The sequence below is a fragment of the Podarcis vaucheri genome (genome assembly GCF_965113315.1).
Source record: "Podarcis vaucheri genome assembly, chromosome: 14".
Lineage (NCBI taxonomy): Eukaryota > Metazoa > Chordata > Lepidosauria > Squamata > Lacertidae > Podarcis > Podarcis vaucheri.
The window spans coordinates 43109369-43126646 of record NC_138752.1 but is presented as its reverse complement, the minus strand read 5'-3'; the positions used below and the strand labels follow the sequence as shown (position 1 = coordinate 43126646).

Genomic DNA, 17278 nt, shown 5'->3' with positions numbered 1-17278 from the left:
ACTCTACATTTAAAGCAGTATCTTGCCACTTTAAACAGTCATAGCTTCTCCCAAAGAACCCTGGGAGTTGTAGTTTCTAAAAGGTGCTAAGAACCCTAATAGGAGACCCCTATTCCCCTCACAGAGCTACAATTCCCAGAGTTCCATAGAAAGAGAGATTGGTTGTTAAATTGCTCCAAGAACTATAGCTCTGTGAGTGGGATAGGGGTCTCCTAATAGGGTTCTCAGCACCTTTTAGAAACTACAGCTCCCAGGATTCTTTGGGAGAAACCATGGCCATAGTGCTTTCAATGCAAAGACCAGGTGGGTCTTTAACCTGGGAGCCTGGATTAGGTAAGTTTGCACCAGCAGTCACAGGAATCATGTACTGTTATGTACTGAAGTTCTCACCCTGGGCCAGCAGGGGGATACTGTAGATAGTTTTCACTCAGGTCCACATATGCAAATAAGGAATTGAAAGTGACGTTCAGATTTGGATAGTTACAGAAAGTTGTTACTGTTGCTTTGTAGTTGAGCTCTATATAAGCAGGTTGGCTGAACCCTTCAGCTCAGTTCTGTTGTGGGCCTGTGAATAAACAAGAGCTGTTGAAGAATCGCTGTGTCGTCTGATATGTTCACCCACAACTTAACGTGTACCTCAAGCATCCCTGCTTAAAAGGCTCCAAAAGCTTCTCACTACAGAGACTTACTAACCCTTTTGTTGCTTAGCCTCAAGTGTGCAATCTTCTCCTGTCTTTCTTTTTACAGGCAAACGAGAGAGCAAGAAACTCCCCCAGACTTTTTCTATTTCTCGGACTACGAGCGGCACAATGCGGAAATTGCAGCATTTCACCTGGACAGGTAGGGAGCACAGAGCAATAAAAACAAAAAAAATGACAGGGAATCACCTACTGAGTTTTAGGTTTGTATGTTGCGTGGATATCTATCTATCTATCTATCTATCTATCTATCTATCTATCTATTTATTTATTTATTAAAAAACAACCCTTGTGAAGTCTGACTCGGTGAACTGTGTGCCTGCTCAGTCCACTGCCTGAGGTGCTAACAGCTATTGCAGGGATAGGAAACTCCAGCCCTCCAGATGTTTGGGACTACAATTCCCATCATCCCTGATCACTAGTCCTGTTAGCTAGGGATGATGGGAATTGTAGTCCCAAACATCTGGAGGGCCAGAGTTTGTCTATGCCTGAGCTGTTGGGTAACTTCAAGCCCCCGTCTGCTCTCTTTCCTTTTCTTTGAGAGCCAGTGTGGTGTAGTGGTTAGAGTGCTGGATTAGGACTTGGGTGACGAGGGTTCGAATCCCCACTGGGCCATGAAGCTCGTTGCGGGGGGCAGTGCCATATTTACATATAAGCTAAACAAGCTATAGCTTAGGGCCCCACTCTCTTGGGGCCCCCCAAAAAAATTAAAGGAAAGAAACCTGAATGTACATCTCCAAAATATAAGATAAAAAACAAATAAAATAAAACCTAGGTACAGCAACAGTGTTTTGTGTCATGTAGGCTCCTGTTTGTTATGTGACTTTAGATACCTAGTAGGTCCATAAATTACCATGTAGCATATATTCAACACGAAAAACAGTGGCAATTTGTTGCTGACAAAGGACAGCTGGACATATAAAGGGCCCCATTACCTTCAGTAGCTTAGGGCCTCATCAAACCTAAATCCGGCCCGGGGGAGGGCAGTCAGTGCCTCTCAGCCTAACCTCCCTCACAGGGGAGGGGAACCATGTACACTATCTTGAGCTCCATGGAGAAAAGGAGTGGGGTATAAATTAAATAAATTAACAAGACTTGGGCCAGGCAGCCTTTCAAACAGATGACACATTCAGACAGGGTACTGTCCATTGTAAAGTAGGGCACCCGATTGCCCCTTGCTGAGGTCTATAAACAACACAAGCAAAAAGTCTGCCTTTGAATTCAGTAGTATGTACAATGCTTAAGGGCAGTGAGTTTGTTTAGTTCGCACATTCATGCAAATCTATTTTACATTTCCTAAGCAATCCGCGAACCAGAGCATAGCAATCCTTCAAAACACTTCTCTGAATGTTGGCGTTCTGTTCTCCAAACGAGCAAACAAAATGTGTTTAAAAAGCACATATATTGGGGGGGGGGATGTGCCCGAAAGTGTGTGCATTTGGGATAGTGATACAGTGGTACCTTTGTTCTCAAACTTAATCCGTTCCAGAAGTCCGTTCCAAAACCAAAGCATTTTGAAACCAAGGCACTCTTTCCCATAGAAAGTAATGCAAAATGGATTATTCGGTTCCAGACTTTTAAAAACAACCCTTAAAACAGCAATTTAACATGAATTTTACTATCTAACGAGACCATTGATCCATAAAATGAAAGCAATAAACAATGTACTGCAGTCACACAATCAATCAATTGATCAATCAGTAGCTGAACTGGGTTCCACACAGTCACAAAAACAAAAACGCAAAATAAATAGCAAAAACAGACTGACCTCAGCTTAACACTCAGAACGGAAGTATGGCACTCAAAACGGAAGCGTGACAGTCAAAATGGAGTATATTTGGCTTCTGGAAAAAGTTCACAAACCAGAACACTTACTTCCTGGTTTGCAGTGTTTGGGTTCCAAGTTGTTTGAGTACCAAGGCGTTTGAGAACCATGGCACCACTGTATATCAAAAATGCACTACAGATGGGAAAATGGCTTGCAAAAGTGCATCTATTGAAAGAACTGGCTGCCCAAAGACCCAGAACTTTTCATGCAGTCTGGTACAGAAGTGGGCAAAACAGATTTCAAGACAGGAAAAATGAGAAACTGAATTGGCCAGGATTGTCATTTCAATGCCATTCTCTCTCTCTCTCTCTCTCGCCCCCCCCCCCACTGCTCAGAATCCTGGATTTCCGGCGTGTCCCACCAGTCGCAGGCAGATTAGTTAACATGACCAGAGAAATAAGGGACGTTACGCGTGACAAGAAACTATGGAGGACCTTTTTCATCTCACCAGGTATGTACTTCCGTTCTGAAATGTAATTCTCTTTCTTATTAAAAAATCTTTATGACAATATATTCCAGAGGGCTTTGCAGCAATACAGCAAGTAAAATTACAAACTGGATAAGGCAATCAACCATCTAGCTGCACAGATAAAAACTACACTATTTAAAATAAGCCCTTTTTTTGCCTGACATAGAAAATAAAGCAAGGTTGGCAGCAATCGAGCCTCTCAGGGGAGGGCATATTTTTCTAACTGCCATAAAAACAAGTCTTATTTTAACATGGTGCAGGTCAGGTTGATGGTTCCCACTGAGTCCTGCATCTTTTAGAAGAGGGAAACTGAATCTTCGGCCTTCCAGATATAGTGGACTACAACGTAAATACACTGCAAATACATCTTTCTGCCCAGAGTTGGTTAATCTCCCCTAAGGTCTCCTTATATATAAAGCACATGGCTTACCCCAAAGAATCCTGGGAACCACCATTTGTTAAGGGTGCCAAGCTTTGCGGGAGGTAAGCTACAGTTCCCAAGATTCTTTGCAGGAAAGCCATGATTTGTAAATGTATGGTGTGGATGTTATATTCAAACTATGGTGGCTCATTCCCCCAGAAAGCAGTGATGGCCACCAACTCGGATGGCTTTAAAAGAGAATTGGATAAATTCATGGAGGAGGGGACCATCCCTGGCTACTGGCTGTGATGTCTATGATCTGCCTCTACAGTTGGAGGCATCCATGATTCCAAATACCAGTTCCTGAAACCACAGGAGGGGAGAGGGCTCTCATGTTCCTATTCTGCTCCCTGGTTTCCCATGGGCATCTGGTTGGCCACTGTGGTTGGCTAGACTAGGTGGGCTGTGATGGGCTGAGACTCAGACTCAGAGCCAGAGGAGTCTCGGTCTGCACCAGATTCTTTGCCTCAGGCGGCATCTGAACCGAGTCTGGGGCCTGATTCTGAAGAGCCCCAGTCTGCACAGGTTCCCCTGCAACAACCTCCAGCTGGGCCGAGTCAGGGGCCTGAGCCTGCCCTGGCTCCAGATGCGGGGATTACCATGTTGCCTCCAGCTGGGCCATCACTTACAGCTGCTCCACTACCAGTTGGGCAGGAGAGGTTGAGGTGGCCTCTGGGTCTAGTAACCCACCGACATCTCCCGAGCTGCAGAGACTGGGGTCTGAGAGAAGGAGAGACCTGAGTACTCGCAGGAGGAGTGCTTGCCTTCAGACGAGACAGGGAGGTGAGTCACCTGGGGATCAGGACCGGCCATTACCCCAACAGAGATAAAAGGCTGCTGGACCCTGCCCCAACGTTGCTGTTTGCCAGAACCTGCCTATGATCCTGTGCCTGACCTTGCCTGGTTTCCTGCCTCGTGTCCTGCCTTGGCCCTGTCGGACTGACTCCTCGCGGAACCCTTGGATTCAGGACCGGACCTGGACTGTGTTACTCGGATTACCCCTGGGCCCAGCACATGGGCCCTTGGCCTGATCCTGCAGACTCCTCTTACGTTTCATGCAGGATGGAGTTTATGGCTCTCCATTTCCTCCAGGGTCCAAACCTTTGTGCCCATCCTGTTCCCTGAATCGCTGCCTTTTGATGCCAGTTTTCCATACTCTGCTTATACTGGTGAGGCTTAATGAACTTCAGCATTCGTAGAGAAAGACCCCTGGTGACGTTTTGTTAATAACAGCTGACTGGCAAAGAAATGGGCAGGGGGAGCTAGATCACCTCCACGTAAATATTTCAAGCGATTTGCAGATATTTAAAATTCTTAACTGGACTCCTCTCGCTAACAAAAATAGACAGAGGCTGCACCGTTCTATGAACGTCTAAAATTATATAAGGATTGTAAGGAGACGGTTATCTTAGTTGGCAGCCTGAACAGTGAGTTCCTGGGCTTCTGTTGTTTTAAGTTCCCAAGTTGCCTCTGCAGTTTTACTTCTGGAAATTACTCAGGTTGTTCCTTAGGCTTCAATATATAACCAGGGTTGTTATAATAATGACAGAGCTTTTGCAACCTTTGCTGAAGCCTGGTGGTAAGGATGAGGAAGAAATTTGATCGAGTTGCATTTAAAGGCAAACCTATTGAATTCCAAAACAATGCATGAACTGGAGCACCCAGCAGGATGAAAACCCACCTCCTCCAGCTGATTGACAGGTGGACTCCATTTGTGGAAGATGACCTCATGCATCAAACTGGATCCCCTGACAAGCTAGAAGTTCCTTTATGGGTCTGGGGCTGCCCCACAGGCAAGCGGTTCCTCATCTCTTAAACACACACACACACACAAACACACACACACAGCTGTTTTGGAGTTTCTACAGGGTGTTTGGGGCTGAAAAATGGCCATCACAGTTTTGTTCAAGAATTACTCTCCATCGAAGGCACCAGCCTTTTGTTCGAAGAAACCTGCCTGAAAGTGGCAGGGAGGGGGAAGGCGGGAAGTCGATAACACAATGCTACATTTGGAAAGAAAAAGAGGGCTGGAGCACTTTAGACTAAATGTGAGGAATGGAAATAGGTCAGTAATTATTTAAATGCACTGATACGTCCTTTTGCAGTTGGGCCGACTGCTATAACTCCAGGCCTTGGACGAATGAATGGTAATTTAGCAGCAAAAAGAGACATATTAACAATGTCTGCCATAGTTTCCAGAGTAATTGAGGTGGTAGTTTACCGAAATCAATGTTACATAGTTAGTAAGTGCTGGGGCTTTTGTTCAGGTTAACCAATCACAGGGGATTATGGATTTCCACCCCAGTATCCCCCCTCCCTCCAAGTAAGCAAACAATAGCATATCTGCTCCTGTTACCCAGGAGAGAGAGATTAAGATCTCTCTGTGCTTCCTTTGAATGTGTGTTAGATGAGTATCGCTCTCCAGGATTTGAACGTGCAGAAGGATAAATGACTAACTGTGCAAACCATATTTCTAACCCTACCAAGACACAGAGGACTCTCCACAGATTACACAGCCAGAGGCCCAGGGTTTTCTCCCAGCTACCCAACGGGGCACCACAGCCTGTGGCAAGCCTAAAATATGACTGCCTGAGGCAAAATATAAGATGACGCCTCCCTCTCCATTCTGCAAGAGAAAGTGGATAGAGAAAAGCTTTTTTTCTTCCTCTCCCATTAACAGTAGAACTCAAGGGCATGCAATGAAGCTGATTCGGGACAGATAAATGAAAGTTGGAACTCCCTGCCACTGGAGGCAATGATGGTCACCAACTTGGATGGCTTTAAAAGAGGAGGAGACAAATTCCAGGAGGAGAGGGCTATTGATGGCTACTGTCATGGACTGGCTAGATGCAGAGGACTGGTGGGAGGCTACAGTTGGGGAACCCCCAGGGGAAGAAGGCTCAGAGTCTGGGGATTGGTGGTGGGATGACAATGAGTGGTCAGACGGAGAAGAGGGAGCAGACTAGGAAGAGGAGGTGTTGGAATCTGAAGAGGCAACGGGGTTTAGTGAGCAGGGAGAGGCTGTGGCAGAGAGCAGTCCAGACTCAGAGGCAGGAGAGGGGGTGGGAGACACAGAGATGAGGCAGGCTGCTGAAGAAGCCAGGGAGTCTCCCCCTCCTGCTGCAGCCAGCTCATCCAGTCTCCCAGAACCCACAGAGAAATGAAGAGAGCAGAGCAGAAAATGCTTCTGTGCAGATGCAGTCTCTCAAAAAACCCTGCAGAAGAGGAGACTTAGGCAATTGCAGGAAAGCAGGGACCTTCTGTCCTCACAACTGCTGCATTGTGGAAGACCTACTGGAAAGAGTTGCTGGGATCACTAGGCCTGCGCTGTTTGGGTTTCTTTGAATAAAGAGTTAAATTCACAGACATTGTGTTTTTTATCGCTGACCTAGACCTGACTCCCATCTCCTGAAGGCTCCTGTCATCTTGAAACTTCCGCCATCAGCAACCCTTCCTCCTGGTTACATTAGGACAGTATTCTTCAGCCTTTGTTCTCCAGACGTTGCAAGACCAAACTCCACTTATCCCAGACCTTTGGCTAAGCTGGCTGAGGATGATGGGAGTTTTAGTCCAAAAGGCCAAAAGGTTGAAGAACACCCCTACTTTTTTTGGGGGGGACCAACTGATTTTTGGCTTTTAACCTCCCAGAATTGCTTCCTGCAGTGAGCATTCCACCTGGGCATTATGTAGCTTCATTATGTAGATGTTTGAAAAAGTCAGTATGAGAATTTGCTTATGTTCTCCTTTGGTTCCCCACCTCACCCCTCTTTTGTATCTGTCTCAAAGCCATTATGATAAACAGGAAACTGCTGAAATGCTTTGGCAAAAAAGGCAATGCGTAAATGTAGCAAAATAAATAAATATATATAATTCCCTCTAATGGCAAACTCAGTCGGTGAGTGCTGATTAGGATTTGTAGCCAAAATGGGGCCACTGAAAAACACGACAAAGTTATTGGCATGCTCAGGGAGATGTTGAGGCTAGTAGAAGTATATTTTTTTTATAAAAAAAGAAAAGAATATATAGAGAGAGAAACAAAGGAAAAACCTAGCTCACTGAGAACTGAGCAAGCCGAACATGAGTACTGGGGTGTTGATAGTCAGTTTGGAAAATAAAAACAAGGAAATGGGAGGTGGTTGGAATGGCATAGCCTGGAAAAGGGGCTTGGCTGGCCAACTTGCAGGAACCCTGAAGCTGAACGTTCCTCCTAGGAGCTGAAGATATCTGCTCAGTAGCCATAAAAACAGGAAAGCAGGTGGTGAACAAAATGGAGTATTCTGGAAAAGGGCACGTCTGCCTGGCTAGGAGCTGAGGATACACAGCAGCATTTTGTAGCAGGTCCCGTTTGTATCAGCTAGTCATTCTGTTGCTCTCTTTTAACATCAAAGACATGGAAGATGCTCCCTCACCACCTCTCTCTTTCTCTCTCTCCTCAGCCAACAACATCTGTTTCTACGGCGAGTGCTCTTACTACTGCTCCACGGAGCATGCTCTTTGTGGGAAACCAGATCAGATCGAAGGCTCCCTCGCTGCCTTTCTGCCAGACCTGTCTTTGGCCAAAAGGAAAACTTGGAGGAATCCGTGGAGACGTTCCTATCACAAGCGCAAGAAAGCTGAGTGAGTCCTCCTCCCATTTAGGCAAAAGGCTTCCCGGCACCCCAGCGGCTATTTTTGCTGGGCCGCTTATGAGCAGCAGGCAATTAGTTTTCCGAGGTTTTGTAGCCAGACTTTGATTCAAAACCTGCTGAGAATGATGGGCACGTTTCCATCGGCTTCAGTTGGCTCTCTTGAGGAGAGCAAAACCATAAACCGTTCCAACCCATGTTCCCCCATCTGGACACCACTTTTATTTAATTCAATTAAGTGATCTTCTTTTCCCCCCTGCCGATGTCATAGTCTCCATAGGAGAGTCCGCTTGAAATGCTTCAAAATCAAAGCTTCTGGACTCCATTGCAGCTGTGCTGAATCACATACTTAGGAAGATACCTTATACTGATTCAGATCATTGATCCACCTACCTCTGTATTGTCTGCACTGACTGCCAGCAACTCTCCAGGGTTTCAGGCAGGGATATTTCCCAGCTTTACCTGGAGGTGCCAGGGATTGAACCCGGGACCTTCTGCATGCAAAGCACATGTTCTACCACTGAGCTGCAGCCTTTCCCCTTGCATTCTCTAGAACTGATAAAGAATCTGCCCCCTTCTACACCAACACGCATCTGTACCAAAGCAGAGATGTGAAAGGGAGAAATCTGCGTGTCTCTGTCCCGCACTGCCTTTTCTAGGTATTCTGTTTCTTCCTCCCAGATTTCTCCCTGTGCCCCCCATTCGCATCTCTGTACACCTGCATTGTGGTGCAGAAGGAGTTGACCAGATGCAGCTCTAATGAGATGCACAAGTGTTTACCACTTAAACAATTTTGTGTTTACCACAGCTACACAAGTGTTTACCACTTAAACAATCAGACAGTTATCACAGCAGTTGTGTTCATCACAGTTAAACAGTTACAACACAGTTGTCATTCTTAAACCACTCAGAGATCCTTTGACCCTTCTGACTACCCCAACATTCTCTTTTTAATATGTGAATACACATAACCATCTTTCAGCATCTTTCTTTGTTGTCCTCTAATAGCTCTGTGTATTATCTGTCAGCCAATGTCTGTTGTCAGTTATCTATGTTGACATTTGGGGTCTCTTCTTGACCTAGGATTTAGTGTATTTACTTTGCTCAGCCAACCTCCTAGCGTTTAGTTCTTCGTGTCACATCTTTCCAGATCGTATTCTATCCCTTCCAGTTGGGGTAGGAACTATAAAAGAACCACAGCTTGTCCGTGCGTCTCCTTAAAAGCAGCCTGTTTGTTAGTAAAGCTCATGCACAGATTTCAGACTGCAAAGTTCTGAATGCACAAAATGAATTTGGAGATGAAATAAAATGGGGACATTCTCCTACGCTACCTTACCAGCAGGTGGGTCGTTTGCTTACCTGGAGCAAGAAGTGAGCAGGGAGGTCAGTGTGGTGGAAAAGCAGGAGCAGGAGTGCTGGATTGGATCCTCCCTCTGTTGTGTTTGCACTATGCTGACCTCCTCATCACCTCCTCTGTCTCTCAGAAAGCAACAGCCTTCTGCCTGCTGGGAACCCAGTATAGTAACTCTGCCCCACCCAGGGAGCTGATTCACCCGAACCATCTTATATGTAATTGGAAGTGATCTTTTAGATTCCTGGCTATTTATAGAATAAATAGGCAAATGCCACCCTGTCAAAAGTACGTCCGTCTTCCTTTGACCTTTCATTACTTGAAGTCTGTGACATGATCTTTCCAATATAACTATTTGCCAAACTCTAAAGTACCAATACTGTAGATTCTTGAACTTAATTCTCCTGCCTCAGTATTTAGCTATTGTCGCTCTCACTGTGAAAAGATGACTAATCAGTTCCTTCTCCTTCAGATCTTGCTAAATAAATAAGTCTAAAACTGTTCCCTACACCACACTGGCTGTCAGCTTCTTGTAAGGGTGACTGTAATACACACACAAAGAGAGAGAGAAATAAAATTGGGACGCATGCCAGAAAGCCCTGAAGATTTTCTCCTGTTTATTTTGAACTCAAGGAGAAAGCTCCTGCTGACTTTAATATTGAAAAGATAAGAGCTGTGTGTTTTTCCATCTGAATTCTCCTAACACTGTTGCTTTTCCCAGGTGGGAAGTTGACCCGGACTATTGCGAAGAGGTCAAGCAAACACCGCCCTATGACAGGGGGACCAGAGTGCTGGATATAATGGACATGACCATTTTTGACTTTCTCATGGGTAGGTTTCCTAGATCTCGAAATAAAAATGGCACCGTGTGAATCCCAACTCAATCCTGCACATGTTAGCAGGCCTTTGGGATGGAGGAAAAATTCATTTCATTTTTAAGCAAACACACACACACACACACACACACACACACACACACACATCCTGCACTGATACATAGATTGGCATGTAATTATTCTTCTGATGCATGGCCCCCTCAATCGTGGGGCAAGGTGACAGGCTTGCTGTGGAGGGAATCGTGCTCCATTTGGAGGAAGCGGCTCAATGCAAAGTGCTTTCTCAGCAGAGGGGGAAATGTTCCTTTTCGACTCCAGAAGGAGCCTTTCCCCCTCTGCAAAGATCTTCCATAAATCGTAGAATAGAATTATGGACTTGGAAGGGAGCCCACCAGACTGGTGTTTGCACACAACCCCCTCTCAACCTGATGTCATTATGGCGTCTTGTGATTGACAGGTGGGTGTTCCTGTGGGGGGCAGCAGAGTTAGGGATCCATTACCTATCCATGGTTTACTGTCATGTGTGAACGCAACCAAAGTTTGATGGAAATATGTGCAGTGTTGCTTTTCCAGGCTCCGAGCCATTTAATAAGTATTTGGTGTGCATTTGTGTTTATCCCTCCTGCCTTTCCCCCCCTTTATAGGCAATATGGATCGCCATCATTACGAAACCTTTGAGAAGTTTGGAAATGAGACATTTATTATCCACTTAGACAACGGAAGAGGGTAATTGCTGGTGTTTCTTTCCCTTTTTAACCAATATATTTGTTTAATTTCCCCCAACATTTTTACCCACCTCCCCTCACAGAACCATCTGACACCACCTGCCCCCTGGGAAGGGTTCTGATGATGATTATTAATATTAAGTTACTTATTTGCCACATTTTCCTTAAAAGCTGAGGCGTAAGGAGTCACAATAAATAAATAAGTCCACAACCAGTCACCTTATCATTCCTGCAGACCAGCATATAAACTGGCCATGCCGTAGATCTTGAGAAAGTTCTTGTCACTTTAAGAATTGCACAGAAGGGGAAACTCTGCTTACTGCAGATGTCCCACAGCAAAAGCTGCTCTTAAAGCTACAGGGCCTTCTTAGATTTTTGCGCTGGCAAAAGGCCATAGCTCAGTGGTAGGGCATATACTTTGTATTCAGAGCATCTCCAATGAGTGCTGAGAAGGACTCATTTGCAGAAGAGGGCAACCAAGATGATAAAGGATCTGGAAACCAAGACTTACAAGGAATGCTTGGGGGTGTCGGACATGTTTAACCTGGAGAAGAGAAGACTTAGAGCGCATGGGATAGATAGCTGCCTTCAAATATCTGAAGGGCTTTCACACAGAAGATGGAGCAAGCTTGTTTTCTGTTGCTCCAGCAGGCAGGACTCGAACCAGTGAATTCACCTGACAAGAAAGCAGATTCCAACTAAACATCGGGAAGAACTTTCTGAGGGGAAGGACTGTTTGATTCCCTCAGAAGGTGCCCAACTCTTCTTCCTCACAGGCTTTGTGCCCACAGAAGTGGTAGCTTATTCCAGCCACCCACCATCAGGGGGCATCATTGGAAAGAGCTGCAGTTTTCCAGACCCAGCACTGCACGCCTACGTTTATCCTGGTTAAACAAACTCCATTGCAAAACTGATGCCTCAAGATGCCCTCCTGACACTCTCTTCTCTTGTTTCTGTCTCTGTGATAGGTTTGGAAAATATTCCCACGACGAGCTATCCATCTTGGTGCCTTTAAATCAGTGCTGCAGGTATGCCTTCCCTTGTCAGTCATGAGCCCAGTGGCAGCCTCATGGGGGATGATTTACGGGGGTGGGCGATGTCTCGAGAAACACTAAGTGTTTTGAGGATTGGTCTGTAGTGGTGGCAGTTCTCTAATGGACCTCCCCGAATAGCTGGGAGTGAACCACATGCCCAAAAGCCATTTTAATTTCACCAGGGGGAAGTACAGTGGTGCCCTGCAAGACGAATGCCTCGCAAGACGGAAAACTCGCTAGATGAAAGAGTTTTCCGTTTTGGAGGTGCTTCGGAAAACAAATTTCATATGGGCTTGCTTCGCAAGACGACAATGTCTTGCGAGTTCCTGCTGGTTTTTTTCCTTCCCCCCCTTTTTCTAAGCCGCTAAGCCGCTTATCAGCTGATCCGATCAGCAGATAAGCCGCTAATAGCGCTAATCCGCTAATCCGTCAATGGGCTTGCTTCGCAAGACGAAAAAACCGCTAGACGAAGAGAATCACAGAACGGATTCTCCTCGTCTTGCGAGGCACCACTGTAGTTGTTGTTATTTATTAAATTTATGTACAGTGGTACCTCGGGTCAAGAACGTAATTCATTCTGGAGGTCCATTCTTAACCTGAAACTGTTCTTAACTTGAGGTACCACTTTAGCTAATGGGGCCTCCCACTGCCGTGCGATTTCTGTTCTCATCCTGAGGTAAAGTTCTCAACCCAAGGTACTATTTCTGGGTTAGCAGAATCTGTAACCTGAAGCGTCTGTAACCCGAGGTACCACTGTACTGCCCTTTATCCACAGATCTCTCTTTTTTTAAAATAATAATAATAATAATATTCAACATTCAACATTAACTTACACAGCAATACACAATAGTACAATATATACAAACTACATACACATACTTTACAGAAAAAGAAAAGAAGAAAAGTAAAAGAAGAAAGTAAAAGATAAAAGATGGAATAAATAAAATAAACTTCTGATTCTCCGCAGATCTCAGGTCGGGTCATAACATAAAAAGACAAGATTAAAGAAACACAAAATACATAATAGAGGGAGGAAAACACTTACATAACCATCCTGTCAGTGCAGCATGGTTACTTAGCACCACATCAGATGCAAGCCGTTGTTTCTATGTTTCAAGTCACCCCTAGAAATATCTGCTCAGGCGTCAAGTCACTGGGTAGGCCGTTCTCTCATATTTGGCCCCCTTCTAAGATACAAGCCTATCCTACAGGGATACTAAAATGCCCTTCAGCTGGAATAGAGATGTTGCCTCAGATAGCATGGCAAATAATCTGTGTCATCCAGGAACATCTGGAGGGGCCATAGGTTCTCAACCTAGAGTTACACTGACCAGAGAAAAATTGCAAAATAGGGCCTTTGTACATCTTCCATCAAAGCAGCAAACTTGGCATGTACCCAGGGATGGAGGAGGAGTTTTCACCCACCATGGCAATCTAAACTTTGTCAGAGACTCGTGGCCCAGAGCATCTATGGGGGTGGGGAGGAAGAGAAGCACATTTGTGAAAGCCCCTCTTTCTCTGCCCTGTAGAAACTCATATCCATTTGGTATTTTGGAACTGTTCCAGCTCCATGCCTAGTTTACCCTCCCTCCCTCCCTCCTTCCCCTTGCAGCGTCCCCCAATTTCCATTGTGTTGTCCTTCCTGGACCAGCCGTTAGAAAACCAAGGTGATGCCTACTGAGAAATGAAACAGCCCTTTGAGATCTCAGGTTACTTGATTCTTTCCGAGGGCACAAAATGTACCTTGGATTCAGTGCATTCCAGTCCCCGGAATTAGATGACTAGTACTTGACATTTAATTAAATCTGGCTTTTACAGAACAGAGCACAAGGGTGAGGGAGAAAGAGGGCCGTAAATGAAGAATGTAAGAAAAACCCTGTTGGATGAAACCAAAGGTCCAGCATTTTGTTCCCACAGTGGTTAACCAGAGGCTTTCAGGAGAGCCACAAGCGGAGGCTGGAACACAAACAGCTCTTTCCTGCTGTTGCTCCTAAGCTGTTTAGTATTCAGTGACATACAGCACAGAGCAGGGGCTTCCAAAATGGACCACCAGTCATCTGCAAGCTTCACTCCGGTGGTCTGTGGCATGTTCACAGTAAACACCCGAATTTTTTTGAAATTGCATTTTTATTGCTTCTTCCGTTTCTTCTATTGCATCTCACAGCGTTGCAGTTCTCCCGCGTGCAAATTGCAACACAGCATAAGAAATAAGAGAAACCATAAAAATGCAATTAAAAATCGTGCGGCATCTGACACAGGCAGAAAAATCATTAAGGCTATCAGCAGTTCTCAAAAATGTTTGGGTGCCGTTGACACAGAAGCTCTGGATCCCAGACTACGCTGATGGCTTGGTTGCTCTCCAGAGACCACAACTGCCTCCAGCTGCCATTTCAAGGCTTCTGCTGCTTTCTGGGTTCAGATCAGAATGGGGAAGCTTTTTCAGCCTCAAGCCTGTATTCATTTTGTTGAATTAATTAAACTAAACAGTGTTAATTGAATTTCAAATGAATGTACAGCAGTTACAAGCTACCGGTCTCTGCAGCCACAGCAGGCGCTGTGATTCTCCAGCCATATGACTTCACCCCTGGAGGTGCACTCCATTGTCCTTCGAGACAGACAGATGCCAACAAAACTTGCATTTTATTGTGTTGTGATCGTCCTTAGTGAGTCAAACAGACCCCTGTTCTGAATACAGTGGTACCTTGGTTCTCAAACTTAACCCGTTCCGGAAGTCCGTTCCAAAACCAAAGCGTTCCAAAACCAAGGCGCGCTTTCCCATAGAAAGTAATGCAAAGCAAATATTAATCCGTTCCAGATTTTAAAAAACCCTAAAACAGCAATTTAACATGAATTTTACTATCTAACAAGACCATTGATCCATTAAATTAAAGCAATTGTCAATGTACTGTACTATAAAATAAATAAGACAGTATTGCAGATGATAAAAAATTCAAATTAATTATTTCGTTAACTGCACTGATGATAGTCATTGTTATCCATTTCCGCAGTCACACCATCTATCAGTAGCTGAACTGGGTTCCACACAGTCACAAAAAGAAACTAACCGAAAAAGCCTCGCAAACAAAAACGCAAATAAATAGCAAAAACAAAAGCGCCAAACTTAATACGTTCCGGAAGTCTGTTTGGCTCTGAAATGTTTGAAAACCAAGGTGCAGCTTCTGATTAGTGCAGGTGCCCCAGAAGCAGCAGCCAAGAGACATTCGGCTTCTGAGAAACGTTCAAAAACCAGAACACTTACTTCTGGGTTTTCACCATTTGGGAACCAATGCATTTGAGAACCAAGGCACCACTGTAATGTTTTTATCAGGTAGGGTGGCCTGGGGATGAGTTTATGGAACTCATGGGGAGGTGGCTTGAAAAACTTTGGGAACTGCTGCTCTAACCACTCCACCGCAATGCCTCTCTTCCCCTGCTACCGCCAGAGCCAGCAGCGCTGGCAGAACTCCATGTACCACTCGCCACGGCAAACCTTAAATGCGGTCCTTTTCCCTCACCTTGCCTCTTCCTTTCCTTAGAATACGGAAGTCCACCTACCTGCGGTTGCAGCTGCTAGCCAAGGAGGAATACAAGCTCAGCCACCTGATGGAAGAATCCTTGCTGATGGACAAGATCGCGCCCATCTTGTACAAGCTGCACCTGGAAGCAATGGACAGAAGGCTCCGGATAGTCCTCAAGGCCGTCAGTGACTGTATAGAGAAAGATGGCTACAGCAACGTCGTCGAAAATGACTTTGTTTCCGACGTGAACACGATGGCTACCAAGAGGTAGTGGAGATCGCAGGACCACGTTTTTATTGGTTCCGTGAAAGAAAGAACCGGAGCCGGGGAGGGAGGAACAGTCTTGCGAGGGACTGTGTATGCCGCTGTGTGAATTCAGTGAATTCAGAAATTGTGATAATACCATTCTCAAAGTAGCTAAGGCGTTGACTCTGGAGAGGATTTAGCCCTGGGGCTCGGGCGCAACCAGATGGACCAGTTTGGATGCCCCTTGGGGAATCTACAAGTTTTTGGCAGAAGCGGCCTCCCAGTTGCCACGGCCTCCATGCAGTCCTTCTTCCCTTCAGCCCTAAATTATTTCTTCCCGTTGCCCATGGCGGCACAAGGGTTACACTTTGTGGGCGGAGCTTCTGGCAAGCCCCGCCTTGTGTGGTATTGCTGTAGATCCTGCAATGTGGTTGTGGCCAAGCCCTCTCCAACCTATGCGCAGACACAAGACATACAGGCATGCGGGGCACATGGGCGAAGCATACCAGCAATGTGGGGAAGGGCTTGCAGGAAATTTTGAGGTGGGTAAAGGAATGGTTGTCTATCTCCGGATCAAGTGATTAGAAAAAGAAATGCACTCATTGCCACACTTTTAAAAAGAGCCGATCCCCAAAACGTGATTTGGAAAAATATTTTGAGAACATGAATTGCCTGGTGGCAAAATGCACTTCTTTCCTTTCCTTTTGAGCTAATTTTTTTTGTACAGAAAGCAGATCTTTATTTAATATTTTGTATTTATATATGGAAAAAGTTGTCCTTTTTGTTTCGTTTTGTTTTTTTTAAAAAAATGCAAGCCTGAGGGAGGGAAGGAGAAAGCAACCGCCTCATGTTCACAGCTCACGATTTACTGTCAAAGAAGGGCCATACAGAAATAATTCAACGCTGTTTGCAACTATCCTGGGACTCTTTTCCACTTAGGAATCCCAAGCAGGGAGAGAATCGAACCATTATGTGCTCCCCAAGTTCAAAACTGCATGCGCATAGGAAATGTAACATGTCAAGGGGAAGGTTTGGCCTATAAATATTGTTCCTGGCATGCTAGCTTTCAAAGTGCAGAACAACTGGCGACATGGAAGAAGCTTTCTCCTCCCCCTCCACACCCACAGAGACGTATTTAAATGGTACAGTCTTATAGAAGAACATGCTTAGGAATCAAAGAATCAGAGAATTGCAGAGTTGGAAGGGACCCTGTGGATCATCTAATCCAACCCCTTGCAATGAATTTCAACTAAAGCATCCATGACAGGTGGCCATCCAACCTCTGCTTAAAAACCTCCATTGAAGGAGAGTCCACCACTTTCTGAAGCAGTACGTTCCATGGTCAAACAGCTCTTACTGTCAGATAGCTATTCCTGATGTTTCGTCGGAATCTCCTTGTGACTTGAATCCGTTAGTTTGGGTCCTACCGTCTGGAGCAGGAGAAAGCAAGCTTGGTCTGGAAACCAAGCCTTATGAGGAATGGTTGAGGCAACTGGGTATGTTTAGCCTGGTCAAGAGCAGACTGAG

The 17278-nt window shown here is 45.3% G+C and overlaps 1 protein-coding gene across 2 annotated transcripts in view; it reads left to right on the top strand.

The window, feature by feature from the left end:
• FAM20C (FAM20C golgi associated secretory pathway kinase) overlaps positions 1-17278 on the top strand; it is a 101015-nt gene that overhangs the window by 82477 nt on the left and 1260 nt on the right. Inside the window, exons 4-11 of one of the 2 annotated variants that reach the window (XM_082199750.1) lie at positions 748-840; positions 2862-2977; positions 7853-8033; positions 10114-10223; positions 10873-10954; positions 11922-11981; positions 15524-16293; positions 16330-16550. In XM_082199750.1, the coding sequence (XP_082055876.1) occupies positions 748-840; positions 2862-2977; positions 7853-8033; positions 10114-10223; positions 10873-10954; positions 11922-11981; positions 15524-15776 (895 nt within the window). In that variant the 3' untranslated portion in view covers positions 15777-16293; positions 16330-16550. Of the gene's footprint in view, positions 1-747; positions 841-2861; positions 2978-7852; positions 8034-10113; positions 10224-10872; positions 10955-11921; positions 11982-15523; positions 17180-17278 lie in introns of those variants that run through there. The other variant, XM_082199749.1, reaches the window with a different exon arrangement.